Source organism: Poecilia formosa, unplaced genomic scaffold (genome assembly GCF_000485575.1).
Source record: "Poecilia formosa unplaced genomic scaffold, Poecilia_formosa-5.1.2 Scaffold314, whole genome shotgun sequence".
NCBI classification, from domain to species: Eukaryota; Metazoa; Chordata; class Actinopteri; order Cyprinodontiformes; family Poeciliidae; genus Poecilia; species Poecilia formosa.
Window position 1 is genome coordinate 260334 of NW_006800253.1, and position 26924 is coordinate 287257.

At 42.1% G+C, this 26924-nt stretch overlaps 2 protein-coding genes and 1 long non-coding RNA gene across 3 annotated transcripts; 1 reads left to right on the forward strand and 2 right to left on the reverse strand.

The window, feature by feature from the left end:
- Positions 1-452: 452 nt before the first annotated feature.
- On the reverse strand, positions 453-2777 carry LOC103152536 (gamma-crystallin M3-like). Its single transcript, XM_007573030.2, has 3 exons — positions 2706-2777; positions 2096-2338; positions 453-768 (listed from the first exon to the last, which is right to left on the reverse strand). The coding sequence occupies exons 1-3, from the start codon at positions 2775-2777 to the stop codon at positions 490-492; spliced, it is 594 nt and encodes a 197-aa protein (XP_007573092.1). The 3' UTR covers positions 453-489.
- A 773-nt stretch (positions 2778-3550) lies between these two features.
- On the forward strand, positions 3551-26566 carry lamb4 (laminin, beta 4). Its single transcript, XM_016661159.1, has 35 exons — positions 3551-4200; positions 8875-8949; positions 9401-9567; positions 10125-10260; positions 10340-10413; positions 11011-11199; positions 12202-12265; positions 12414-12628; positions 12721-12841; positions 13017-13205; positions 13916-14071; positions 15242-15345; positions 15433-15512; positions 15694-15892; positions 16431-16556; positions 16648-16827; positions 17116-17231; positions 18092-18203; positions 18672-18855; positions 19495-19638; positions 19719-19950; positions 20102-20259; positions 20501-20725; positions 20827-21044; positions 21164-21260; positions 21889-22258; positions 22366-22529; positions 22711-22913; positions 23049-23207; positions 24232-24376; positions 24528-24735; positions 24807-24942; positions 25028-25192; positions 25271-25424; positions 26124-26566. Exons 2-35 carry the CDS (start codon positions 8928-8930, stop codon positions 26261-26263), a joined length of 5352 nt encoding a protein of 1783 aa, XP_016516645.1. The 5' UTR covers positions 3551-4200; positions 8875-8927; the 3' UTR covers positions 26264-26566.
- On the reverse strand, positions 10391-21721 carry LOC107833043 (uncharacterized). The gene is made up of 3 exons (XR_001658752.1): positions 21616-21721; positions 10858-10863; positions 10391-10401 (listed from the first exon to the last, which is right to left on the reverse strand). It is a non-coding gene; the product is annotated as an uncharacterized LOC107833043 (long non-coding RNA).
- Positions 26567-26924: the final 358 nt, after the last annotated feature.

Genomic DNA, 26924 nt, shown 5'->3' on the forward strand with positions numbered 1-26924 from the left:
TTAAAGGTAGACAGGACGTCTGCCTCATGGACAAAAACTGGAAGCTGGTGGGACTGAAAATATAGAAACTTCAAGAGAAAGGTTTTCTGCTTTTGGAGTTGGGACACACTCATTTGTTTCCTCACTGTTCCTGGTCTTCCTTGCAGCTGTAGCCCATTATAACCACTCACCCATTTTCCATCCAGTAATCACCATCCTCTGTTTTCGTTCCTTCCTGTTTTTTCACTCGATTGTCATTTCCTCATACCTGTCATGTACATCGCTCTCCATCCTGCCAGCTTGACCTCATCAGGTTACCTCTGGCAAGTTTTGGAGAAAATTGACTTGCTGCCTTCCTTCATTTGAGTCTTCACAACACCACAAATAAGGCATAACCAGCCACACTTCTCTTTATCAACATTATATTCAACTTTGAGCTTTACTGGCAGGAAAAACAGATTTGAGGCGTCAGCAGACTTTAAAATAAGAATGGCTTTTTATTTGGTGACTTTAATAGTAGGAGTCCATGATGCGCCTCATGCTCATGAACCTCATGTTGCTCCAGCCCATGTTCATAAAGTTCCTGTACTCTCCGGGCCTCATGTACATCATCCTGCCTCTGTAGTGGGGCTGCTCATACATCAGCCAGTGTCCGTCCATCACGTGACACGACATGCAGTTGGACATGCGGTAGCGGTCCATGATGTTGTTGCAGTCGTCCATCATCTCGTACATCTGGCCTCCGAAGTTCTCCCTCTCATAGATCCTCATCCTGTAGGAGCCGCGGTACTAGAAGATACCGATAATCAATAGTCAGTTAATCTCTGTACAGTGTTTGGCTGCGTGCCAGGAAGTGGCACCTAACCCTAAGTTGGCTACCAGTCGTGTAAATGTGTGTGTGTGCGTGCGTGCGCGTGAGGGTGTGCGTGTGTGTGCGTGTGTGTGCGTGCGTGTGTGTGGAGTATAACGGCGTAATTGTGTCTTTAGTGGCGGGTAAAGAATTAAATTTATATTAACAAGTGTTAAATAAAGTCAATTCATTTACTACTTTCCATAGCTAGTATGATTGGTTACCATGGAGATAATTTGTGCTGTTTTGTCACTTATTTCCATAGTTGTTATATGCTGTAATGCAACTGGTTTCTGTAGAGGCCATTGGAGCAATATTGGGATTGATTAGCATGGCGATTTTGTGAGCTATAGTCATCTGGTTGACACTGGGACTATATAGTACTGGTAGCAGTGGTGAATATGTGCGCTGACTGGTTACCAGAGGTGTATGCACCCCATGTTTATCTACTTTTTATTAGTTCTCAAGTTTTATTTTTGTAGTCATATATGTGATTCACAGGCGCCACCTATTGGTGAAAGGGAACGGAGAGAAAAGCATGGCAAATAGCACGGTGGTTGATGGTATGGCTGCTTCCAACCAGTGTGAGATGCTCGTTGTTGACCAATGTAAGTAGTTCTGTAAGTTATTTACCTGGTCCTGTTATCCCCTGTCTTTTTTTTTAAGGAAATACAATAAGTTGTAAAATATAAGAAGTTTGATAATTACAATGCTAATTGTGCTCAATTAGCATGTCGTGTCATGCTAATTAGCATAATTAGCAATCTGTTGTTTTTAGGGTAGGGTTAGGGTTAGAGAGATAATTCTTCATTTGTTTTTTATTAACAACAATATATTTTAGCCATAAAATTCATATTTAATGTACCTGTATGTTCACTGTTAATTGACAGCATAATTGCTGAGTCTCTATAGCAGCTCAGTTTGCAAAGCAACCTAGCTAGTTAATGTTGGTAGGTCTGTCTAATTTTTAAGAACAAGTTCATTTGAATATTCTGATTTAGCTAATATATGTCAGGAACTTTTGCTTTAAGAGTTTACTTGTTTTACATTGTTATTTATCTTGTATTTTAGGACCACACATAACACTCAGCTATCAAACCACCATAAGAGATTTCAAGTCTCCCTGAATGGAGCTCTGATTGTAATCTTGAAAACTTTTCAATAAAGAAGACAAACTTCAGATTGTGTCCTGACTGACACCCACTACAGCGTACAGTGATTCAGTTCCTTCACGACAGGTTGTGTGGTGATGTAAAATGCAGTTACCATGGGGATCATGCGGCAGGACCTGATGCAGTCGCTCATTCCCATCGTGCTCATGTAGTCGGGATATTCTCCCCTTCTCATGAAGTACTGGTTGCCCATGTAGTTGGTGCGGTCGTAGACCATGAAGCAGCCTCTCTCCACCCTGCAGGAGTGACACCTGCTCAGGTAGGAGGACATGTCAGCGCAGTCGCTGCTGCAGTCATAGGAACGCCCCTGGAAGTTCCTGTCCTCGTAGAAGATGACCTAAGAAGAAAGAAGTTGAACAAAGGAAGTAAAGATGTGGGGGTTTTTTTTATACTTTGAGAACTTGCTGAGGTTGCTGAAATCAAGTTGTCAACACAGATTTACTGCAGGTTTGCTCTGAACATCTTGGTCTGTATTCATTTCATTTGTGCTTTTATAACTAATGACACAAACCTGGCATTATGCTCAATCACGTTTCTTAGTACAGAGACGGCAATATTTCTTTCTTCTGCTCTGTCAGGTAGGAAACATTTATAGAGGACATTTAAAATAATTTTCCACTAATTAAAAGAAATTCATGACTCCGAACGTCCTTGTTAGCATTTTTTGTTTGACTTTGAAACTTGAAACACCTGCGGGGACTTACCCTGCTCATCATGTTCGTGTTTGTGGTGGACATGTTGTTGGCGTGGAGCTGGAGGAGGCTCAGTGCAATCATACCTGTGTGACTTCACAACCTTTATACACCTGAGCGACATCGATTGCTTTGTGTGTCAGAGTGCAGACTCAGCATGTGGTTGTGTGACCCACACAAAGCCTCTTTGAGGGGGTTAACAATGACGGTGGGAGGCCTTCGGCAGCGGCTTTCATCCACACCAGCAGTATCCTCTATGGCGAAACAGCTCACCCGCTTCCTACCTTCAAGTGGACGACTCACACTGAGAAAATTACAGAAAGAAGGTGAAGCTGTGATGACATCAGTAGTGAAAACTCTTACCTCGCACTGAGCACACAGACAGCAGAAATAATAAAGGCCAGAAGCACTGACAGCCTCCAAAGCACCGACATAATCTAATTTCAGTCAGGAACAACAAACTCAGATGCTGTAATCATCAACAGGAGCTTTATTGTAACCACTGCTGTATTCTCTGAACAGCAGAGTAAAAATCATGAGGACATTTGATTCAGGATGATAATTTAAATATACTATTCTTCTGAAGATGTTCTCGCTCTGGTGGATCGTTGTTCATCGTCTCCGACAACCAAGTCCTCATCATCAGCTGTCCTGAGCTTACATTTAGGCCTTGTGTTGGGGGATTTGTTTTTTCTTTCATTTATTTTGATACCCTGACAACTTCCTTCATGGCCTTCAACATGACTCCTTTATAACTTCTGGTACTTCCTTTATGACCTATAGAGGAGGCTTCTTTACACCATGTTGATGGTAACTTTACAACCTCCAGAGTGGGATTTATTATGACATTCAGGGAAATCCTTCTGGCCTTCAAGAGACCTGCTTTTCAACCTATTTACCCCGCATAGAGGGCTCCTTCATGGCATCCCAAAGCTTTACCTTCTCCAGAAGTTACAAAGTTGGGAGTGTAAACGGGGCTCCTTTATGACACTCTGGAGTCTCCTTCTTGTCTCCAAGAGAGCTTCCTTATGGTCTCCAGAGAGAACTTGCTCCTTTACACCGTCCGGAGATCTGCCTTTCATGAGTTCAGGATGAATTTCTCCTGTGATATCAGATCCTCGTCTACAGAGCAGCTAAATCTGAAACATAACGTGTCACTGCATCTCTTCTCTGAACATCCTGGCTCAAGCACACACGCGTGTTAAAGATATCCATTACTGTAATTTTGGGCGGAGAACCAGGGCTGACAATAGGTAACCTGAGGGCTCCATTGGACCAAATGTGCTGCTCCTGCAGCCCCTCCCCCAACCACTACTCCGTACAATCTTACTCTTGTAGGGGCAACGTCATCAGAGAGGTTGGATAATTTAGTTAGTTTTATTCTGGATGTTCCTCCCAGTGATTTTTCTCTCCATCTCTTGACAGCTTCAGCCTCGGGCAGCAAGTGTCTCAGGTGTGCTGTTACCTGCCCAGGTGTGCTCATTCGCTTGGATGGCAGCTCAAGCAGGTAGGTCCACTTTGTCTCCCTGTAGCACACCAAATGTCTTTGATGGGACTGAAGTTCATGTTGTTATAATTCAGACTAAAGGAAAAGAAAACTGGACTAATTCTGTCAGATGGGTGCAGTTAATCCCATGTTGAACAGTCCGTTTTTTAAATTAAATTTAGATGTTTGCAATTATCTTAAATGACTTCTGCTGAAGTAACGGAGTTTGCGTTGAATCGATTTTGCAGGTTTTTATTCTGTGCAGCTTCTTTGTGTCAGCAGAAAAAAAAAAGGTTTTCTGAAAACTAATTTATCGAGTTTGTGTGTTTGGGTTGAAATGATGTTTTATTTTGAAAAATATAAATGAAAAAAGCTGCAAGAAGGCCAGTCTTAGGTAGATTTAACTCATCCATTGCCATGCTGACTTCTCCATAAATAAACCAAGTGATAAAAGATCCACTATCCCAAAGAACTTGTGCATGTAATGACATGACGCACACGGAGTGCCGGGGCTTAACACGCTGTCAGATTCGCTGAAAATCATTGTTTGCTTTGAGCTTCGGTTTGGTTTCAGGACACCAGAAAGAAAGATAAAAAATATTTTTAAATGTTTTTTTAAATGTTAAATGTTTCTCAACGGAAGATGAACATGTCAGGAATGAAAGTCGCAGTGAAGTTTGAATTGGTGAAATCTGAAAACATTAAGAATGAAGTTAAATAAACGCTGCCTCGTTGTGGTGTTACGTTTCATTTTACAGTTTTTAGTTGTCCTCTTTAAATTGGGTAAACGCATTTTAAATGGTTGCTCGCGTCATTTTAAAATCGTGGAAGATGCGTTGGTTTAAATGCGTCTTGTCCCGGTTTTCAAATTAAACTGGCAGATTTTTTGGCATTTGTGTGTAATTTTTACATTTGCTGCAGTGAAACAACTAAATACATTTCACAGCTTAATGACTTTATACTAACTCTAATCTCCTTTTTTTCCACTCTGCACCACCTATAGCACAGAGACGGTGCAAATCTCAGTGAAGTTTCACCTGAATTCATAATTTTCTCTCAAACACCAGGAGAAATGGCAGGATAATTTCTTCATGCAACTTTTGAAATCTTCAACTGTTTGGTTTTCACCCCCCCCGCCCCCAAACTCCTTGAAAACTGCGTATAAAAACACAGACATGACCCGACAACGTCTGGGAGCTGAAACATTAGTGGCATGAAAAGAAACAGGACCTTATCTCTGATGTTCCATCTTGTTTTAAAGCAGCCACACGACTCGTCCTCCGTCTCTGATCTCCAGCAGATCTTCTCGTTCTGTTTCATGAATATCAAAGTGATTTATTCCTCTGCGCTGCAGCCAACACTTTGCATCGTAACTGAAACCTCAAATATGCACCTAAATGCAGCGTTGTTACTTATGAAATTGCACGTGCTTATTATTGTACCTAAGACCCACTTTCTGCTCCACAGTTTTTACAAAATAATCGCACATTCCTCGTTAAATCTGTCTGCAGATTCCTGAGAGCTAAAAGGAAAACCATGTTTTATTGACGTTTAGTTCAGAGGATTCCTCGGGCTAATATCTGAAGAGTAAAATTAGACCTGAGCTGTCTGTCAGAATAAAATCCCAATTATCTGCAGAGACACGTTCCCTCAGCTCTATAGATGTTTCATTTTTTTTGATTTCCTTCTATTTTTTATTGTCCCTAAGCCATGTTTTTAGCTTTTTTTGTTGTTGTTGTTTTAACGTTGATCCTGGGTGAAAGTTTGCAGCTGGAAAATCTGAGTTTCCTGAAATGGAAATAAGTCAGATTTTAATAACAACAGACTCAGACTTGCTTGTCTGATCGTGATGATCAGATGCTTAACTCTCGATCTGTCTGAGTTTTGTGTTTTTCTCGTAAAAGGTTGTGATTCATTTATCGCTCTTGCCAAAACCCAGTTATTTTTACTTAGGTTACCTACGAAGGTGTAAGTTTAAAAACATCCCAGTTTGGGTCTGCTCCCGTCAGTTCTCTTTCTGGTTGCTTTGGTCGGATCTTTCTTGAACGTGATCCGCTTTTTGAATTCAGTGTATTTTCTCTTCCCTTTATTCTGTCTTTTGGAAGTCATAAAGTTAATAACATTGTTAGAAAAACAACCAATCAGACTTTGCTGTCCAGGAATGAGCCATTCAGACTTGCTGCTACCGATGGTATCAGAGCTGTTCATCACTGCAGATCAACATTTTTATCTCTGCAGAGAATAAAAATAAACATCCTGGTTGGTCAGACCTGCAGTGTTTCCGATCCAGCAGGTATTTGTTGTGTTGTTCATTAGGGGTCCAGAGAAATGTGCATGCAAATGGTGAGATGATCTTAGAGTATCTTTTTCATGGAGGTGCAGAAACAGTGGGTGGGATCCCAACCGAAGAACAGGGACTGAAAGCTTCTTCTGAGTGTGTGAGAGACGAACGACTTCTTAACAGAGCAATTTTAACAAACGACATTCATTCATCCATCCATCATCTAAATCCACCTGTCCTGAAGGGCTGCTGGGGTGTTTACACCTTGGACAGGTCACAAGTTCACCAGTGTTGACAGAATACTTTTAAATTGCAATTAAAACAAATCTAAAAGTGAATCATGTTCATATTAAAGAAATCAGTTCAAATAAAAATGTCCTGTTTACATTATATTGATTTAAAAGCCTGGTGCTTAAATGTTCTGAACAATCAGGTTGTTGTAGATTTTTATTAACTTTTCCTATGTTTTTAATATAAAGGTCCATAGCTTATTTGAGCCAGACCTTAAATCTGCTGTGTAACGATTAAAGAGTTGAGATTTTAGTTCTGAGCTGCAGACGGAGTCAACAAGAACATCGCAGTGGCTGAGGATAGATTTACTGCAGCAAAAAGATCCACATGCCACATACTTGGAGATGCTGGTTCAGCTGGTGCGCTGTCCTCCATTTCCAGTGAATCTGTTGTGTGTGCGTGTGTCTGTGTGCGTGTGTGTGTTGCTGCAGTGTTACAGCAGGAAATGGTGTACAGTTCAGTCAGTTTTTGGAGAGGCCCAAACATTCCAGTTAAAGTTCACCAGTCCCTTCAGGGCGCACGGTTCACTGCTGAATAAACACGTTTCTATCATCCAGAGTCCTGCAGCTGGGCTCCAGCTCTCAGAACGTTTCTCCCATCGAACCACAAGAACCGAGTTGGAGTTCAGCTTCAGCCGGAGGAATAAACGTGTTTCATTATTAGGAGTGGCTGAACCACATCGTGTTGTGGTCTGTGGGTTGTAACTGCTTTGGTTGTTGCAATTATCTCTTGGCTGGGTTCAGACGCTGTACGGTTTCTATAAAGCTTCAGTTCAGGGTTATGTATTGCTCTGTACTTTTATTTTTAGTTTATTTTACTTGGCTGTTCCACTGGCTCTCGTCTGTCTGGGTTTATTGGGGCTTTGAATTGAAATAAGCTGCACTGCCTCAAAGTTTGTATTCTAAAATTTAGATAACAGTTGTTCGAAGGTAGAAACACATTTACATTTACGCCTCATAAACATTCACCAAATCCTCCTCAGCAGTTTCTTAATGTGAAATTTTACACCTTAAAAACTGATACAGACCCACATATAGCGGACTAGTTAAAACACAAGGTGAGCCTCTGGTTTTTATTGTGTTGTTGACTTTTGGTTATTTAAAAAAAGAAAATAACAAAATCAAGTGCAATTTAAATGTTTAATCAGACATACAACAATAAATGTCTGGTGGTTTCAAAATGCTGTGATTACTGACGATGTTGCAGTTCTTAAAATTAAAATGTTTCCTGTCAAACAGTGTCTAAAGAGAGACTCAGTGAGTCCTAACACGCTTCCTGTGGTTTGTGACCAGTTTATAAGACAGAACGTCATCTGTGCAAATATCACTGTAAGCATTTCTAGACTTCAAAGTCAAATGAAATATTAAAGATTTAAATTTACTCAACATTTAAATGTGAGATTGGAGTCAAAAATTACAAACTTTGCAAATGCTTAATTATAAGTATAATGTTGATTATACCTTTCCAAGCTGTACAGTTTGCGTGTCGCAGTAACAAATTTTACTGGAAGATAAATTGTCCTAGAAGTTATTGCAATAAACAAATATTGCCATTTTGAGACCATTTTCAAGTAATGTAATTGTAATGACATAATAATGCGAGAATACACTCTCAAAGATGACTAACTTTAAATTCTAATAAACATCTAACACTAGAACTGGAAGACATTTTAAATTTCCAAAACAAATAGACAAAACAACAGAAGCAACAAATGAATTAATTATGAAATCTCTGTAAACAAAAAAGACTGAAGACTTTGTCATCCCATTTTTGGTAGAAAGAGAGCGACAAAAAAAAAATTGGTTAAATCAGTCAAGTGGAAATTATTGAGATTGTTTTAATTTATTATGGCGATTAATTGATTTATTGCGACAGGCCTAAAAGTTTGTTTCTTGTTCGTTCAGTGAGATTTTATCTAGCACACAACGCCGTAGGAGACAGTAAATGATACAATTATGACTTTAATTATTGTAGTCGTTGGGGTTCTGTGTGTGGTCCATGCTTTTACATTCCTTCCCAGAGGGATTTTGTTTAATTTTGTTTAATCCATTGTGAAGTTGCATGCAGTCCTGGTTTACAATCATCTGCACATTGAGATAAATGTGCTTTTTCTCCACCAACAGAATAAGAATCATCTGCAGTCCACCAGAAACTAGAATCCACCAGATGTCTCAACATGATCCTCATCTTTGTTCTTGGTGAGTTTTTCTCATCACATCCCTGACTGAAGAAATGTTCTCAATGGTCTCTTCATGGAGGAGGAACTAAATTAAAGTGAAACTCCAGTGGAATCGATTAACCTGTGGGAGTTTGGGAAGGTTGTCTACTTGAAGCCACTGACTTCACTCTGAACTTCTCCATCCTGCTGAGTTCCTCCAATAAAGGTAGAGAAAATTACCCAGAAGGAAAGGAATCCAGAATCTCAAGCAGGATGTTCCTGAATATTTAGAGAACCGAACAGCAAGATGAGACAGAAGATCTGTTCCTGCTGGTACTGGGTCTTTTCTAAAGATATTTGGAGTCAGAAACACTTCTAGAGTCTTTGGAGCAGAAGCTGATGTTCTCTTCCAAAACAAGAAACAAGACAGCAAGCTCTGAGTTCCTCATGAAACAATGGATTCACTCACTGTGGCTCATCTGTCCCTGCAGTTTGTCTCCCGGCGGTAAAACCCCAGGACCTCCAGGACCAGTGCCCTGGCGGCTCCTGTCACCCCCAGCTCGGTGACCTGATGGTGGGACGGGGAACGCAGCTCTCAGCTTCATCCACCTGCGGCGTGGACGGACCCCAGAACTACTGCATCGTTGGATACCTTGAGGTTAGAGGCAGCACCCACACACACACACAGGGGATCTGTGAAACAGACGATAAAGATGTTTCCATTGGCTGAAGCTCAAGCTGTTTCTGTGGGTTATCTTGTGCTACCATTTGTTTATGCTGAGGCAATAATGTGTGACGATATGTGGGACTGTGCAGGTTTTGTGGATTTGAATAAGCTGCTGCTGAACTCATTTTTTTCTCCCCCCATTCTCTGACTTTCATACCGAAACAAGTCTTGATTTGTCACTTTACATTCTGACACTTTTCAGCCTGAGGAACTTTTCCAACTCCTCTCCCCATTAATGCATTTTCCTTTCTCCTCTTCTGTCATGGCTTAGGTTGGAAATACTTAGTGCTGTAAAAAGGAGATGGGCCAACAACTGTAGCCTCCAGGCTCGTCCATAAATCAGACACCCGTCAGTGTCACGTCTTTACACCTATAGCCTCTTTATGTTGCTCGTTAGACACAAACCCCAACCTTTCAGCACGTATTAGTAAACCACTGATTATTGATTAGGATGAATGACTCATTTAAAATTATTATTGATTCATCAGGGGGAGAAAAAGTGTTTCACGTGTGACTCCCGACTGCCGTTTAGTCCCCAAAGCAACCCACAGAGCCATCGTATCGAGAACGTCGTCACAACGTTTGACTCCGACAGACGACTGAAGTGGTGGCAGTCTGAGAACGGTGAGCTGGAAACCTTCCCGTCACGGCGCGTCATTATTAATGACAGAATAAAACGTAAGAAGCTTTCTGTTGTTTGCAGGAGTTCATCAAGTCAGCATCCAGTTGGACCTGGAGACTGTCTTCCAGTTCAGCCACCTGGTCCTCACCTTCAAGGTAAACAGCTAAAGACACTCACTTATAATGTTCTTCTCCTGCCAGGCTGCTAAGTCAGATGATTTTTAAAATGTGCTTTCACACGTAGGAGACACCTCCGCTGAACTGAATGAACAGTTTTATCTGAAAAAATGTTTGTTCTGATAAGAGCTGAGAAGGTGATGTGAAGAGGGGAGAGATTAGTCTTTTCGTTCAGATTAGTATCACCCTGCTGGATTATCAACAGCAATATAAGAAGCAGGACTGCAGAGGCGTGAGGTCGGGTGGGACTGGCGTACCCAGGGTAGCTGAGATTTGGTTATCGGCCTTATTGCTAACCACTGACGCTGCTCCACTGATTCTGATGCTGAACGTAGATCCAGCTAACTCAGTCAGTTTTAAATCTGGAGGTTAATTCCTACAAAGAACAGGCCGTGAACAAGAACAGGCTTTTTCATCCTTAACTTTATCCTCTGGTCAGACAATGCGATGTTCTTCTTAAGAACATCGGAAACGTCCGACTTAAAGATGGACGTGCTTCAGTCGGCAGCGCTGCATGAGCCCCTGGGTCTGATTTGCTTGATAGGATGTGAATGTCTCCCGTCTGTCTTCCTGCAGAGCTTCAGGCCTGCAGCCATGCTGGTGGAGCGTTCGAAGGATTTTGGACGGAGCTGGAAAGTTTTTCGCTACTTTGCAGACGATTGTTCCCTTCATTTTCCTTCAGTTCCTGCTGAACCTGCCAGCTTCATTGACGACGTTGTCTGTGACAGCAGATACTCTGGACCAGAACCGTCCACAGGTGGAGAGGTAGGTACCACGTTTAAACACACATCCACCAACCTATTTGCTCCGTTCATGGAATAAAAAAAACATTCAGGTACAAACTTGTAACGTGGGAAAAAATGTCTCTGCTTGGACAAGAGTATTTTTTAGTTTGACGCTATTGTTTTTGGTTTTGAATGTTAACGTGGACTCTTGTTCTTTCAATGGTGCAAACCTTGAATGTGAGTTTTTCGCCTGTCAACACAAATCAAGCCAAGATAGTTTAATTTTTATCACATATTTTCAGCAGCAAGCCATTTCCAAGTTCATTACAGGATTAGAAGGAAAATAAAACAAGGGAAAACCATCACACTGCAGTGGCAAGCAACGACAAGTTGAAAAACAGACTTCAGTTTATAATGTTTTAGTTGACATTAATCAAAAGCAGCTCTAAACAAGCAGGCTTTGAATCTGTCTCTGCATATTTGTGGTACCAGCCGATAACTCTGTGGCTCTACACTCAGCAGCCATTTTTGTCTTAGAGCATCCTGTTTGAAATCTCGCAATGGTGAGATACTGTTGATCGGTTTCTAGGTGTCATCTTGGTCTCATGCTGTCAAAATATGAACAGCGTGATAATAAAGATTGTTTTACACCAATAGATCTTTTTTGTTAATTCAGGAATCAAACACCTCTTGTGAATTTAGCCTCTAATTGAACCTCAAGTTGTGCAAAAACTAACGAGACATTGAACAATTTAGACATTCAAATTTTTAGAAAAGTTCACATTAAGTCCATCTGTAAAAGTTTGTGCATTTTAGGTTCAGCCTGAAATTTCACTCGAAAGCCACATATCCCATGTTTTTTGTGAGCACTAAATATTCTGGCACTAAATATTCTGGCACATATGACATAATACAGGAAAAATGTGTCTGATTTAATATCAGAGAGTACAAACTGTGTTTTTTATACAGTGTGTGTAAATAACTGAGGAAAGTATTGATTGACATTTAGATAAATCTGTAACCTGGTATGTTTGTCCACCAGGTGGTGCTAAAAGCTCTGGATCCTGTCTTTGAAATAGATGACCCATATGCTCCGAACATTCAAGGTGAGACGATGGAAAAGGTTGTTGTTGTTGTTTTTTTTTCCCAAAAGGTACTTTTAATCTGACAAACGGTCCTCACTGGAACACATATTCCAATTTATTAAGTATAACTTTTCATATATTCGCTTATACATGTCTTAATTATCCTCAGAGCTCATCACCTTGACGAATATCCGCGTGAACTTCACCCGTCTCTTCACGCTCGGTGACACGCTGCTGGCTCGCAGACGCAGAAATCCTCAGGAGAAATATTACTACTCACTTTACAGCATGGTGGTTCAGGGAAGCTGCTTCTGTAACGGACACGCCAGCCGCTGTGTCCCTGTGGACGGAGGACGTGGAGATGTCTTCACCCAGCCCGGCATGGTACACACCGAAACTTTGACATTAAATTTGTTTATCTTCAGTTTAAATTGTTTTGCTGTTGTCTATTCCTTTTTTTCTTCTTCTTCTTCCAGGTTCACGGTCGATGTGTCTGTGAGCACAGCACAGCTGGGGAGAACTGTGAGAGATGTCAGCCGTTCCACAATGACTCCCCCTGGAAGCCTGGAGGACAAACTACACCCAACATCTGCAGGAGTACATTTTTATTAATTTCCTCTTTTGTTTCCGCACAAATGAATCAGCTATCATTTTATTCTGGATTAAAAACAGACATACAGATTGTTTGTGCTTCTAAACCTTCACATTTATGATGCCTGAGTTGTTTCAGGTTTCTCCTCCATGTCTGTGACCTTGTTTGTCTCTCTCTTAGGGTGTAACTGTCACGGTCACTCAGACTCGTGTCACTTTGATGCTGCTCGCTACGAAGAGACTGGAGGTGTGAGTGGCGGCGTGTGTGACGACTGCCGCCATGACAGGACGGGGCCTCAGTGCGAGCGCTGTCGACCTTTAATGTATCAGGACCCGCAGAGGGCGCTGGAGGACCCCCACGCCTGCATACGTATGCTTCATCACGTGCAACTTATTCATACTCGCTGCTTTTACAGTGCAGCATCAAACCAGGCGATGCAGGTGGGAGTGATGGTTCTGATGCTTCACTTCAGTGGAAATAAAAGCTGCTGTTGCAGCTTTTTAAAAAATCGGTAATGGTTATGCCTTGCACTTTCTGGTTCTTCTATCTAAGTGGGCCCCCAGGGATCAGTGCAAAGTTGATACGTTCCCTGCTACCTGTCTTCAGGATCAAATTAATAACTCATCCATTTGAATAAAGATTATTGGAGGATGGAGGCATCTAAAACAGGGTGCCCAAGTTCAGATCTAAAACGCTGCTATCATGCAGTTTTTAAATGCATCCGTTTTCCAACACACCTGAACAAAATGCCTGAACTCCCTCATCAGCATTCAGTCACTGAACTCTGCAGACGCCTGGTGATGATACCATTTGATTCAGGTATATCGGAGAAAAGATGTATGGACTTGGACAGCTCTGATATTGATTTGAGATGATGACCAATGATCAGCATTGTCAGATTTTTACTTTTCAAATTGGTGTTTCATGAATGAGTCAAACTCGGTTTTTCTCTCTGGTTTGAGTTCTGAGTCTCAGATGTCTCACAGGTCAGAGATCACTGATGTTTCTGTAGCTTCCAGCAGCATGGCGTCAGGACGTATGCTGCGTCTGAGCATCATGGAGTGACGTTCTTGTTGCAGCGTGTGACTGCGACCCCGCCGGCTCCCACAGCGGCGGCTTGTGTGATGCTTCAAGCGGTCGGTGTTTCTGTAAGGAAAACGTGGAGGGTCAACGCTGCGATCGCTGCAAACATGGCTTCTTCGATTTGAGATCGGACAACCCGGCTGGGTGTGAAGGTACCAGTGCACCTGTTTTTACCTCCATTCAGGTCTTTATTCATATTTTATCAAGTAAGAATAATCATTTCAAAGCTATACTTGTCAGATCAATATAATCATAGGAGCAGATTCAGATTCAGTTCCATTTTAGTTTGTGGGCGGTGCCAGAAAGGCGGTTCGCCCAGGACGCCAAACAGGCTAGGACCGCCTCTGCTGGGAGCTGGTTCTTTAAATTGTCAATAAAACTTCTTTAATCTCTCCAGGATTGTGGTTTCCAATCCGCACATTGTTTGTAACATGCCGTAACATGTCGATGTGCCCTCGGGCAAGACGCATAACCTTCGGTTGCCCTACCAACCTTCCAACCTTCGGTTGCCTACCAACCTTCCAACCTTCGGTTGCCTACCAACCTGTGGTATCATGTAAGGTGCTTTGAGTGGTCAGCATTGCTAGAAAAGTGTGATATAAATCCAGCCCACTTACTATTTACTATTTATTTTAACCCAGAAAAGGATTATTTTAGTTTATTAGTAATATCAGAAATTGTTCAGTACCCACTATTTAGATCAATATTATACAACCCAGAAATGGAATCAGAATTAGAATCACTACGAACTTGGAATCCAGAAATACTTAACAGGAACAGTCACTGCTTAGTTTATATTACTTTTAACCCAGAAAAGGATTTAGAACAAACTTAGAATTGTGAAGTATTCACTTTAACCCAGAAAAAGAATTAGATCAGTCACTCTTTAGCTTATTTTGTCAGAAACTGTAGAGTATTCACTATTTAGAAGTGGAATTAGATACTTAGCAACCCTGAACAGGAGCACTTAGTTTACATACTTTAGAACAATGTTAGATTAGTTTTCTTTCCTCTTTTTTCTTTCCTTTGGTTTGTTATTTTGTTTGTATTTCCTTTTAACTCATGTAAAGCACTTTTACATGCCTTGTTGCTGAAAATGTGCTATATAAATAAAATTACCTTACCTTACCTTTATCTTAGCATATGGGAATATTGTTAGTGTTTCGGTGACATGAGGAGGTCAGGTTACATTATAGATGCTCATATAGTTGAGCAACAACTATTTTTTAACCATTTAAGACAGCAGATAGGCCAGATGAGACAACATCCTGCTGTTTGTGCTACTTCTGTGCAGCTTTGATCTGACTTTATGCTGTTTTCAGTCTGCAGGTGCCACGGTTTGGGAAGTGTTGAACCATGTGATCCGCTTACAGGGAGCTGTAGATGTGAGCCAATGGCCACCGGGCCGCTGTGTGATCATTGTGTTGTAGGTTAAAGTTTGTAAAACAGAGATCAGTAGAAACAGATCCTCTGTATTAAGTCATGTTTTGAGGTTTAATGGGTTTTTTTCCAGGCAGGTTTCTGGGGTTTGGGAAACTCTGTGTTCAAATGTTCACCCTGTGACTGTGATGTTGGCGGAGCCAGCAGCAACATGTAGGAGCTTTCTTCTTTTACTTTTGACTCTGTATGTTCAAGTGATTTAATGCTTTCATAAAACTGAATCCAGTCACTAGTTGTCATCTGAATAACAAGATGTGACCCACTCTGAAGGAGTTAAATCTACTCTCAAAGAATATAAAGTATAAAGTTTGTGATGTACTTTGGGTTTGTTCAGGTGTTCTCCAGAGGACGGACAGTGTTCCTGTTTACCCAACATGGTGGGTCGGCGCTGCTCTGATCCTGCACCTGGTTACTTCCTCCCTTCGCTCATCTACTTCCTGTATGAGGCGGAGCTCGCTGCACAGCTGACAGGAGGAACTTCCTCCCCTTCTCCTCCTGGTCCTCTCCCTGCCTTTCCCTCTTCCTCTCCACTGGTGTGTATCATCACTGAATGGAAAACTATCTGGTTCAGTTAAGCCATCAGAACCAGGGACTGATTTTTAGCATCTGGATCTGAATCCGACCCAGATGCTAAAAATCCCAAACTAAACATTAAGCTATCTTGACAGAGCCATTGATCCTGCTAAGGAGTCCAAACCTCAGTGATCCATTGAACTCAGACAGAACAGTGTTGTTACGGAGGAATATTTTACCATGGCAACGACACAGCTGCTAGCTGTTAGCCTTGCAGCTGTGCAGTCCTGGGTTCAAATCCCAGCTAACATCTCTCTGTGTGGTTGTTTATCTTGTGTGTTCAGTGTCTTAACCTGCCTCCAGAGACCATGCAAGGTTTGGTGGGTAAGGATGTATGGATGGGTTAAACCTTTAGTAGAAACCACCCCTCCTGTCTCCAAATATTTCCTCAGAAAGCTGCTTAAATGTTTAAATTTACTCACCAGCCCTGTCTTAACATCTTAATGTGTTTAAAATCCTGTTTACAAAGACTTTCTCTCTCTGTCTTTGTGTTTTTAGGTGAATCCCGGCCTTTTGCCTCCATGTGAGCAGTATTTCAGAAGACAGGGCTATCACTTCCAGCTCTCCAATGGTAAAGTGATTTTGATCCGGAGGCCTCGTCATCTCGCCCGTCGGAGGAGACGGGTACGGCTTTGGTTTATTTCCTGTTTGTCTCTGAAATAGAACTGAACGTGATTCTTTCATTGGTTTCCCCTGTTTTCTGTTGGTCCTGCAGCAGAACACCAGCCCTCCGAACCAGGGGCCCCTGCAGATCCTTCCCCACCAGGGTTCACCTGAGCAGTCAGGAACTGGTCTGGGATTGGTCAGAGTGACAGAGGGGGCGGGGCTTAGATTCACCGTGGACAACCTGCCAACATCGATGGAGTACCAGCTGGTGATCCGCTATGAATCTGAGGCGAGGAGAACTTCAGGGTCTTGTTTATGAACTCTTAAAAATAGTCAGCTTTACAGATTTTATTTATTTATTTTTATTTCAATATATGACAAAAAAAAACAAAAAAACAGACATAACCATGATCAATGTGAGACATTGATCTTGAGTTTTTCCATTCAGATGTCAACACTGTAACATCAAAAAAATAATTATTGCTCACATTTTGAAACGAGAAATGAGGCATCGTGTTGGAGTTTAATCCAGGAAGTTTTTCTCCCGGGATTAAACTCCGGTCATCTCCCTCTGCAGTCTGACTCCGATTGGGTGGCGAGAGTGAACGTCATCACGCTGTCACCGGGCGACGGAGGCTGCAGTGACGACCCTCCAACAGGAAGTCTGACACTGATCCTCCCCAGAAGCTCCAGGTGAGTCAGTCTTCATGAGCGACAGGTAATTCACCTTGGGAGTCCACTTGACTCTTCTGCTGACCACTTTCTGCAGAGCGTTACATTAAAACGTAGCAAAGTGAAAACAGTCTAACGTCCTCCACAGCGACTGGCTGACTCCGCTGAGTGTTTCTCTTCAGGTCTTTTCTGATTTTTCCCCCAAAAAAGTGATGCAGTGTCTCTGAAGCAACTCAGTTTTTACTTTGGGATGACAAAAGTACAGAAAAATGTGATTGTTAAAGAATAATTTTTACAGCAATTGACCACATTTCTTTTAAATTTTATTAGCCAAACTTGGCTCAGACCAGTAGAAACCAGTTAAATAGAACTTGTCTGGTAACACAAAGCAGACAAAAGCAAATCTAATAGGAATACATGAGAATCGTAATATCATTAATTATGCATTGGTGACTCATCGAGAAAGTCATAAATGATCCCAAAACAACATCAGATAAAGTTCGTGATTCAACAATAAGAAGAAACTGGGCCAAAATAGGAGAGTTCCTGACCTAAACGGACACAAAATCCCATCTAAGATTCACCAAAAAACATCTTAATAAACTCCAAGACTCTAGCAAAAATATTCTGCAGACTGTTCTGGCACTTGTAAGTAGATGACTGTAGTTTGAACATGGCAGAAACTTTATTGTTGATTGTAGCACACATATAAAAGTGATGTGAGTGCTGCATTGCTTCTCAGCCTGTTATTTCATTTCCTTGGTGTCCACTAGGTGGCATACTTTCTAACACAAGATAACTTTTATGAATATGACATCAACCGTTTGCCATGACATTTTATCTACTGCTGTTTTTATGTTACACGCTTGTTTTTTTCCCAGATTAGGTATTCTGGATTCCCGAGTGTGTCTGAACGCCAGAGGTCGATACTCCGTGGAGATTTTCTTTGACAGGCAGCAGAGATCAGACAACGCTCCTCTGCTGGTCGACTCGGTGAGGAAGTCATGATCTAAAAACTCATTTCTGCACAGCTAGAGGGAAGTATTTAAAGAGTCGCTTTAGGAACAGCAAAGTCTGAGCATAAAGGATTAAAGTAGCTGCAGCATTGATAAATAAAGTGGTGTAGAAATATGGAAAACAATCAAAACTTTTCAGTAACCGTAAGCTAAAGTAATAAGAGCAATAAGCAATAAGATTTTTTTTATTTCCTAAAACCTTAAGGTTGTTAACTTTGGTTCCCACTCTGGTTCTTGAAAAGTCTGAATGTTTTAAATAGAAAAAGAGCAGGAATCCTGTAAACCAGGCCTAATGAGACCAAAGAGAATAGTCATCACATTATTTTATTATTACCCAGATCATCTTCACCTCAAATGTAAAAAAGAAAACAAGCCTGTTTGATTCAAATGAAGCTCGGTGTTGTTTTTTCTGTCATCTTTTTTTAAAATTATTATTATTTTTCAGATGGGACTGGTTCAGAGTTTCTATTCAGTCCAAGAAGACTTCTGTTCCCAGAGTGACTTCGACTCTTTCAGTCACTCTCGCTGCGTCGGATTGGACGTGTATCTCGGTTCTCAGGAGTCACTTCCAAAAATCTGCGAAGGACTGATCAAGAGTCTGTCAGCGCGCATCCACAACGGAGCTGTGGGTGAGCTGTTTACTGCAAACCCCCAGGCAATTATAAATGTTTTAATAACATAAACATTAATCAGACCTCTACAGGAGATCCTTCCTGTCCACAGCCATCAGCCACGACAATAACGACGTTGATTGCTGTAACTTAAAAATTAGTTACAGTAATATTGTTTTTTTTTTGTTTTTTTTATTGAATTGTAGAAAACATCCAATCAAACCGGTCCAAGGTCCACCTTTCTGCACTACAGTCACAATTTACACAAATGTATTTATGGGTTTTACTGCCACCTGCTGGAAGTTCTGGGTCCAGTTTCTCACTGTGTCAAAGTGCAGGTTCAGATAAAAAGCTTTATAATCTCAAATGAAGAACTCAACCTTGTGGTCTGTAGATTATCTTCATCGTCATAAACTGCTGGTTCTTTGTAGAAACTACTTATTCTTTTGCTGCCTGAATTTATTTACAATCGGATGATAAAATAAGGTTTGTTACAGACAATAAATATAAACGTAATATGCCTAATTTACAAATTGAATGTCTCCAAAATTTTATGTGGTCAAGTTTTAGCACTAATGTGTCTCTGGAAGCAGCTGACGTCTGTCAGATACAGTCTCACCTGAACCTGGCTTGATGTTGTGTGCTTCCTGGTTTCAGCCTGCAGGTGTGACGTCATCGGTTCTCTTGGATCGAGGTGCAGTATGCTGGGCGGGTCATGTGAATGTAAGCCCAGCGTGATCGGACGTTGCTGTGACGCTTGCGCACCTCTGACCTTTGGGTTTGGACCTGAAGGCTGTAAACGTAAGAAGAAAGTTCTTCATCAGTCAGAGCCCTGCCGTAGGAGCGCTTCGTCTTACAGCGAATCCTTCACGCTGTTGCAGGATGCGAGTGCGACTCTCAAGGCTCTCTGTCGGAGGCGTGCGATCTGAGCGGAGGTCAGTGTGCGTGTCGCCCCCGGGTATCGGGTCGACGCTGCGATCGATGCGAGTCTGGATTCTGGGGGTTCCCGCTGTGTCAGCCCTGTGACTGCAACGGCCTGTCGGAAACCTGCGATGGGCAGACCGGAGAGTGTGTGGACTGCAGGGAGCACAGCAGTGGGCGGCATTGTGACAGGTCGGACTGAAGGTTCTGGATCCGATTACAGAATATTCAGCCTTTCTTTTATTAAACTCGTTTCGTCAGCTATTTTATCCCCTCAGGTAAGATCACCTCACTTCTTGATGGTGTCATGTGGTTCTGACCCACCTATGTGTGGCTGCTGTAGGTGTGTGGAGGGTTACTACGGTAACCCGGTATCCAGGCAACCCTGTCAGCCCTGCCTGTGCCCTGATATCCTGAGCAGCGGACGGTTCTTTGCCTCTTCCTGTCGATACAACCCGCAGTCCGTCAGTGTGAGCTGCTCCTGCAGGGAGGGACACGCAGGTAGGAGCTGTCTGTGCGGATCACCTGGTCTGCAGGTGTGTAGCCAAAGCTTAGTTGCTATTAGTTTGCTGTTAAAATCCAGGGAATCAGAAGTAAGCATAGGAGCAGAGATTTTTCTTGAACTGAAGTTAAATAGAAAGTTAAATTCTCATAAAAACTCCCAGACCCCACGATGAAAAAATAAATCAAATATTAAAGTCCACCTGACCGCTGACCGATCCTCTGACCTTCGACCTCTCAGGTGAACGATGTGACCGGTGCAGTCCGGGTTTCTATGGCGACCTGAGGTTGCCAGGTGCCGCCTGCAGAGCGTGCTCCTGCAACAACAACATCGACCCGGACGACAGCGACGCCTGCGACGGCACAACCGGAGAGTGTCTCCGCTGCCTTCACTACACGACAGGTCCGCAGTGCCAGTTCTGCAAGCCTGGTTACTATGGCAACGCCCTGCAACACAACTGTAAAGGTAAAGCGGCCAGTGAGGAAGGTGTCACATGGTTGCGACAGGTTCACATGGTCACAGATGAGTCACATGGTTGCTGGTATATGTACGGTGATGTTTCCCAGAATGCTCCTGTGACCGCCGGGGGACCAAGGCGACTCTATGTCCACTAGAGATCCCCTGCTTCTGCGACAGGAGGACAGGACAGTGCCCCTGCAGGACGGGGGTGGTGGGAGATCTCTGTGATGAATGCGAGGACGGGTTCTGGAACCTGGACGGAACGTCGGGCTGTCAGCCCTGCAGCTGCGACCCGGCTAACTCCGTCTCCAACGTCTGTGACAAGGTGAGAGGGGATCAGTTCTTCCTCAGGCTGACAATGAAGAGGTCAGAAGTCAGCCAGGGTCCATGCAGCAGCAGATGATTGTTTGAAAAGTCCACTGGCTGAAGTTGTGATGTGTCCAGGTGTCGGGACAGTGTCCCTGTCGTCCTGAGTTTGGAGGAAGACAGTGTGACAAATGTGGAGAAAACCATTTTGGGAATCCAGACCTGCAGTGCTTCTGTGAGTGAACCACTTAATCTGTCAGAGACTGTCTCCTGCTTTATTTAAATCACTTTGAGTCAATGACTTTATTCTTAAACTCAACCTCAATATTGTGTTTTTAAGTGAGGTTTCATGATGCCAAAATAACAATTTAACTAACTTTAGCTTCATGAGGGAAAATAACAACCATAAAAGGTGGCCTTGATGTTAATCTAACAAAACACTTCATTCGGATTTAGTCCAAATCTTTCTTTTCTGTAAATATTGGAACCATCAACGTTCAAACAAAGTAAGTAAACATTTTAGCAGCTGCATGACAAAGTCAGCTTACTGTCATCTTAAAACGTAGCCAGAATTCAGGAATTCCTTCTACAAATCAAACAAAATTGTTGTCAAACCTTTGTGGAGCAAAAATATTATTTTGTGCCACTATCATTTTACAGATATTAGTAAAAGTTTCCAGAGGTCATCAAATGTCAATCCACAGGAAGTGCTGGCTCCTTTAAGTCAGGACTCAAAATGGTGCTGTTTACTGCAGCTCCCCCAAAATGACAAAGATTGTTTTATGGCTGCAATCTTTTTATGCTTTCTCCATTTCATTCATATAAGGCTTGTTTTGCCTAATTGCATCACTTCTTGTTCTTAGCTTGTGACTGTAACCTTGAGGGAACGCAGCGCCCGTCGTGTGACCCTGAAACCGGTGAGTGCATCTGTCGGACTGGTGTCAGCGGGATCCTCTGTGACGCGTGCGCTCCAGGCTACAGCTCAGAGTTTCCTGCCTGCGAGAAATGCCACGAATGCATGGTTCTGTGGACCGAAAACATCACTGACGTCCAGCGAGCTGCCCAAAGGATGAGGACCTTCATCCCTCTCCACGGCAACACCCAGCATCCCACTCACAGTCAGTACTGGCAGCGGATGCTGGAGATGCACTCCAGACTGGACAGCGTAGGTAACATGACTGGTTTCTCTCTGCCAAAGATGGAGAAGGTAGAGAAACTCTACATGAAGATTAGGTGAGATCCATATTTTACATTTTGTTGAATCAAAGATAATCTGGCTCCTGGTCGTTAAAGGCAAATGTTTGCAGAAACCAATGATTTTGAAGGACTTCTCTTTGCAGGAAGCTGAAAGATGCTGTTGACACCAACATAATTCTGATCGACCCATCTGTCCTCCTTAACAATGAAATCAATAATATTAACGTGGAGTTTCAGAAGATGCTGAAAAACCTGAAGGATAAACTCACCAAGGATCCAAACAAGAAAGAAACTCAGCCAGTGGAAGGTGAGACATGAAGATTGGCTTTATCTGAACGCCAGAAACAAACTTTAGTTCAACCAATCAGAACACCTGTTTTTCTGACTTGATATCGAATTTACTGATTTAAAGCAAAACCTTAAAATATATATATTTTTTAATTTTAATAAGAAATAATCATCTCTGTTGTGTTTCCACTCTGTTGAAGAGATGCTGCAGGAGATCCAGAAGCTTCACAAAACCTTCATGTCAGACGAAAAGCGGGTGAGAAACTCCATTAAAGCTGTGGAGGACTCCATGGACACCAGACAGGAGACTAAGCGCAAACTGAGCATGTGCAGCGGCAGAGCAGACCTGGCAACTCTGGAGAAGAAGGTCAAGGAGCTTAACGTGCGCCAACTCAACCAAAAGGTGCAGAATACTCTGCAGAAAGAAGTGATTTATCTAATGGAGAACCCTCTAGTGCTTATCAGTGGTATTACACTTGAATAAAGAAACTGAATGATCTTCTGTTTCCTCTGAGCAACTTGGTTTGGTCTGATCCAGATCTGCGGCCGACCGGATCCGGATGACTGCTCTGGATGTCCTGAAGGTCAGATCTGTGATGGAGCTGTTCCCGACGCCCAGAAAGCCTCTGAGATGGCCGAGAAAGTAAAAGAGCAACTCATCAAATTCCCATCCAACCTGGACGAGTCGAAGAAAAAGGCAAGCTTACGCTGGGAACACTGGGAGGGTTTCTCCACTGAGCTGGTTCCTGTGGGAATTTTATAATAAAATGACTTTTATTTGTGGCTCTATCTTAGTAAAACATTTTAATTAAAAAAGCATTCGATGCAGGTAAGTGCACATCATTTTATATTATTCCAGATGTAAACACAGAAGTTCAGGAGCAGTTTGAGCTCTTAAAGCAGAAACACCTGATTAAAACACTTGAAGACGAAGCCGCAGATCGACTGCAGGAAATCCTGAAGGAGACCGAAGACATGCAGAGACAATATTCTGAGAATATTTTAGGAATTTTATCAGAAACTATGAATTTTAAACAAAATGTGTGAATTTAGGTTGGTACTGCAGATGTTGTTGAAATGACATTTAACATTTTTTGGTTAAAAAAAGCATTAAGTCTAAGTGCATTGATTTATATTGTTCTAGTTATAAACATGGCTATTGGAAAACATTTTTTTAAGAATTTTTAAAACTGATTTCAATGCATTCTTGTAGCCAAGTCTTTCAGGAATCAGTGTTGTTCTACAAAATCCCAAATTGGTTGACTTGTGGGAAACTGGGCAGGAATATTACCCTGGACGGGAAAACTTGCCGTGTTGGGCTTGGGACCCGTTTAAAACTGCCTACAGTTCAAGTTTTTATTGACTTGCCCTAAAATTGAACAGTTTAAGATCAGATTTACCCAGCAGCATTTTAATTGCTTGTTAGTCTCCAGGAGTGAAACACCCCAGGCCTCGTTAAAATGGTTACTTCCTCTGGAGCTGCAAAGACTTTCTGCCAAGACAAAAACAGTTTTTAGGATCCCCAGAACTGATAGAAACAGAAAAAGAAAAACTGACGACGGGAAAGCTTGAGCGCCAAACCAGAACTTTTACCAAGTCCAGTTAGAAAAGATACTTTGAAAAATCTGTTGCAGGTAAACGGTTGATGTAGACTAGTTAGTGAGTCTTCTCTGAGGATTGTTCTGTTTTAAGAGGTGTTTCTATTATTTTGACCGTTTAAGATCAGTGATGTCCAGCAAGTGGCTCAGGACGCCAAAGACCAGGCCCAAGACCTGCAGCGCCAGCTCAGCGCCACCACCGAATCACTGGAGAGAGAGAAAAACCAAACCAGAGAGCTGCTCCAGAGAGTCAAACAGTATCTGATGGGTCAGTGTTCACAGGCGTAACGTCAGTTCTTTTAGGAGACCAAATTATCCAACCATTAAATGATCAGCTCTACGCCTACCGTCCTCTAAAAATGTACCAGAGTGATGCATCTTGCTGTGGGAAACATCTCTGCCTGTTTCCTTCCTGGCAGATGAAATGGTTCCTCCAGGTGACATTGAGAAAATGGCCAACGCTGTCCTGAGGATCCAGCTGCCGCGATCACCTGCTGAGATCCAGTCGATGATCAATGAGATCAGTAATCTTTTGAACGATGCCACCAAATTCCAGGAGGACCTGAAGAAGCTGCAGGATGAAGCCAAAACAGCTCAGGAGCTTCTGCAGAAAGCGACAGAAGCCAAGTTGGTGCCTGAAAACGAGATTATTTTCAGAAACCGTTTTTATTTATTTATTTTATTTTTTATTTTAACAGGGAGCAAACTACAAACATCGACGTTAAAGACATCGTCAGTGACATTATTGCTGCAGACGCAGCTCAGAGCAAAGCCAACGACGACCTGGAGGTTGCAAATAAGGACAGAGACGACGCCGAAGACCTAATCCAAGAGGTGAGGCTCAAACTTTCCTTTTTTTTTTTTTTACAGTAATCGCCTCAGCCTGACTGGTACTGATGGTTTCTCTGCCATGTTTCAGGCGGGAAACAAACTGAACCGCATCGAGGATAAGCTGATGAACCAGCCTGTAGGTCTGCTGGAGGAGATTGAAGCTCTGAAAAATAAAACGGAGCAGAACAGAGAGATGGCCAAAGAGGCCAGAGAAACTGCTGAGTCAGCGTTGACCAACGTTTCTAATGACGCGGTAAAGTCTGAAAGCTGTCAGCAGCTGCTGCTGCTGCTGGGTTTGACCAGATTTCTGAGACGTTTTCTCTCCCAACAGGAGCTGCAAGAAGTTGAGGAGCAGTTTGAGCTCTTAAAGCAGAAACACTTGAATAAAACACTTGAAGACGAAGCCGCAGATCGACTGCAGGAAATCCTGAAGGAGACCGAAGACATGCAGAGACAAATGGAGGACAGACTCCAACAGATAGAAGGTTATAACCATCAGACTAAGAGTTGTTGTGGGATTATTAATGCCCTGCACAGAATAGGAGCTTACAAATGCTACACTGAACAGGTTAGACGAAGAAAAAAAATCCTAAACACTGAAAGGAGTGTGAGGCTGTCTCGATGTTTGCTTTGGAAAAAGCTTCAGTGTGTTGATGGACTGGTGACCTGTCCAGGTGAACCCTGACCTGTGCAGATCAGCACCAGGCCCCGGTAGACCTGATGTAAAATGTAGATTTACTTTTACTTGAAAAAACATTAGATTGAATATATTTTCCAACTCACAAGAGCAAAATTAGATCTTTTTGTTCTCACTTACCAAGGATGTTTCTTTTCTTTTTTTTCCTTTCTTAGTTTTCTACTAGTTTTTTTCTGGTAAATGTTGCTGATACAGAAGAAACAGAGTAGAAGAAATAGACCCAAGACACAATAACAGTTTATGTAATTTAGGCGAACGACAAAATTTCATCCTGAGCAGGACAGTGAGACGGTTCTTCCTCAAAAAAACAAAAGAGTTTTCTTCGTTCTGGCCCTTATCCTAATTCCTGCATGTGAAAAAAGGAAGCTGCTCCCTGCAGTCCGAATGATCCTGATGTTTTTCTGTTTGGGTTCTGAATGTTTGAATCTGGTTTCTGCGAGATGTTTTAGAGCTGAGTTGATGTTTCCTGTACGTTTGTTTCTGGCAGACTTGGAGCAGAAGATCCAGCTGCTGATCCAGACGAAGGAGGAAAAGGTAGTGGAGGTGGTCGAGCTGCTGCAGACAGTGGAGTCACTTCAAAAGGAAATCGCCTCTAAAGCTGAATATTACACCACATGTTCCTCATAAGTCCTGCAGGGTCCTGAAAATAAAGAAAAATGATGGTTTAAATGTTTTTTTATATCTATATCTGAAGTTAAAATTAATGCTCTTACATTTGGAATATGTGTTTTTTTTATGTTAGAAACTTTTACAACTTAGCATGTGGCTTGAATTTGAACGAATGTATTTTATACATTAAATATTACGGCTTTGTAAAATACCTTGAGAGGACATTTGTTTTGAGAAATGAAAAAGCTCATTTGGACCAAACTGAATTGAATAATGGTGCATGTTTCTCAGTTGTTTGAGAAATAAAGTGAATTTAACTAACCCTCATATATTAGTGTAACTATTTGTGGCAGAAACGGTTTTCAGTCCCAATCAGTTTGGAAAAAGGCATCAATAGAGCTTCAGGAAAGATCTGTGACAAATCTTATTTTGTTTTAGTTTTGCCTCTTTTTTAAGTGTTTCATGTAATGCACCATTTAAAAAAAAAAACCTTAGTGGTATGAAAGAAACTCTAATAGACAAAAAGACATTTTAATCTACTTTAGATGAAGTCTTTCCTGCATGAATGAAACATCTCTGGATGTCTGTTCAAAACTAGTTGATTTATTCAGTTTCTATCCACCAGGGGGTGCTGCTTTTCAGAGAAATTTGCGGAATGTTTCCTGCAGAAGCGTCATCT

Excerpts from the sequence above, each read along its gene's own strand:
- LOC103152536 (XM_007573030.2), bottom strand. The coding sequence starts at position 2,777 with ATGATTGCACTGAGCCTCCTCCAGCTCCACGCCAACAACATGTCCACC. Across the intron at positions 2,339-2,705 it reads ACACGAACATGATGAGCAGG|GTCATCTTCTACGAGGACAG; the intron begins GTAAGTCCCCGC and ends CTTTCTTCTTAG. Across the intron at positions 769-2,095 it reads CCTGCCGCATGATCCCCATG|TACCGCGGCTCCTACAGGAT; the intron begins GTAACTGCATTT and ends GGTATCTTCTAG.
- lamb4 (XM_016661159.1), top strand. The coding sequence starts at position 8,928 with ATGATCCTCATCTTTGTTCTTG. Across the intron at positions 17,232-18,091 it reads ATCCTCCCCAGAAGCTCCAG|ATTAGGTATTCTGGATTCCC; the intron begins GTGAGTCAGTCT and ends TTTTTTTCCCAG. Across the intron at positions 18,204-18,671 it reads CTCCTCTGCTGGTCGACTCG|ATGGGACTGGTTCAGAGTTT; the intron begins GTGAGGAAGTCA and ends ATTATTTTTCAG.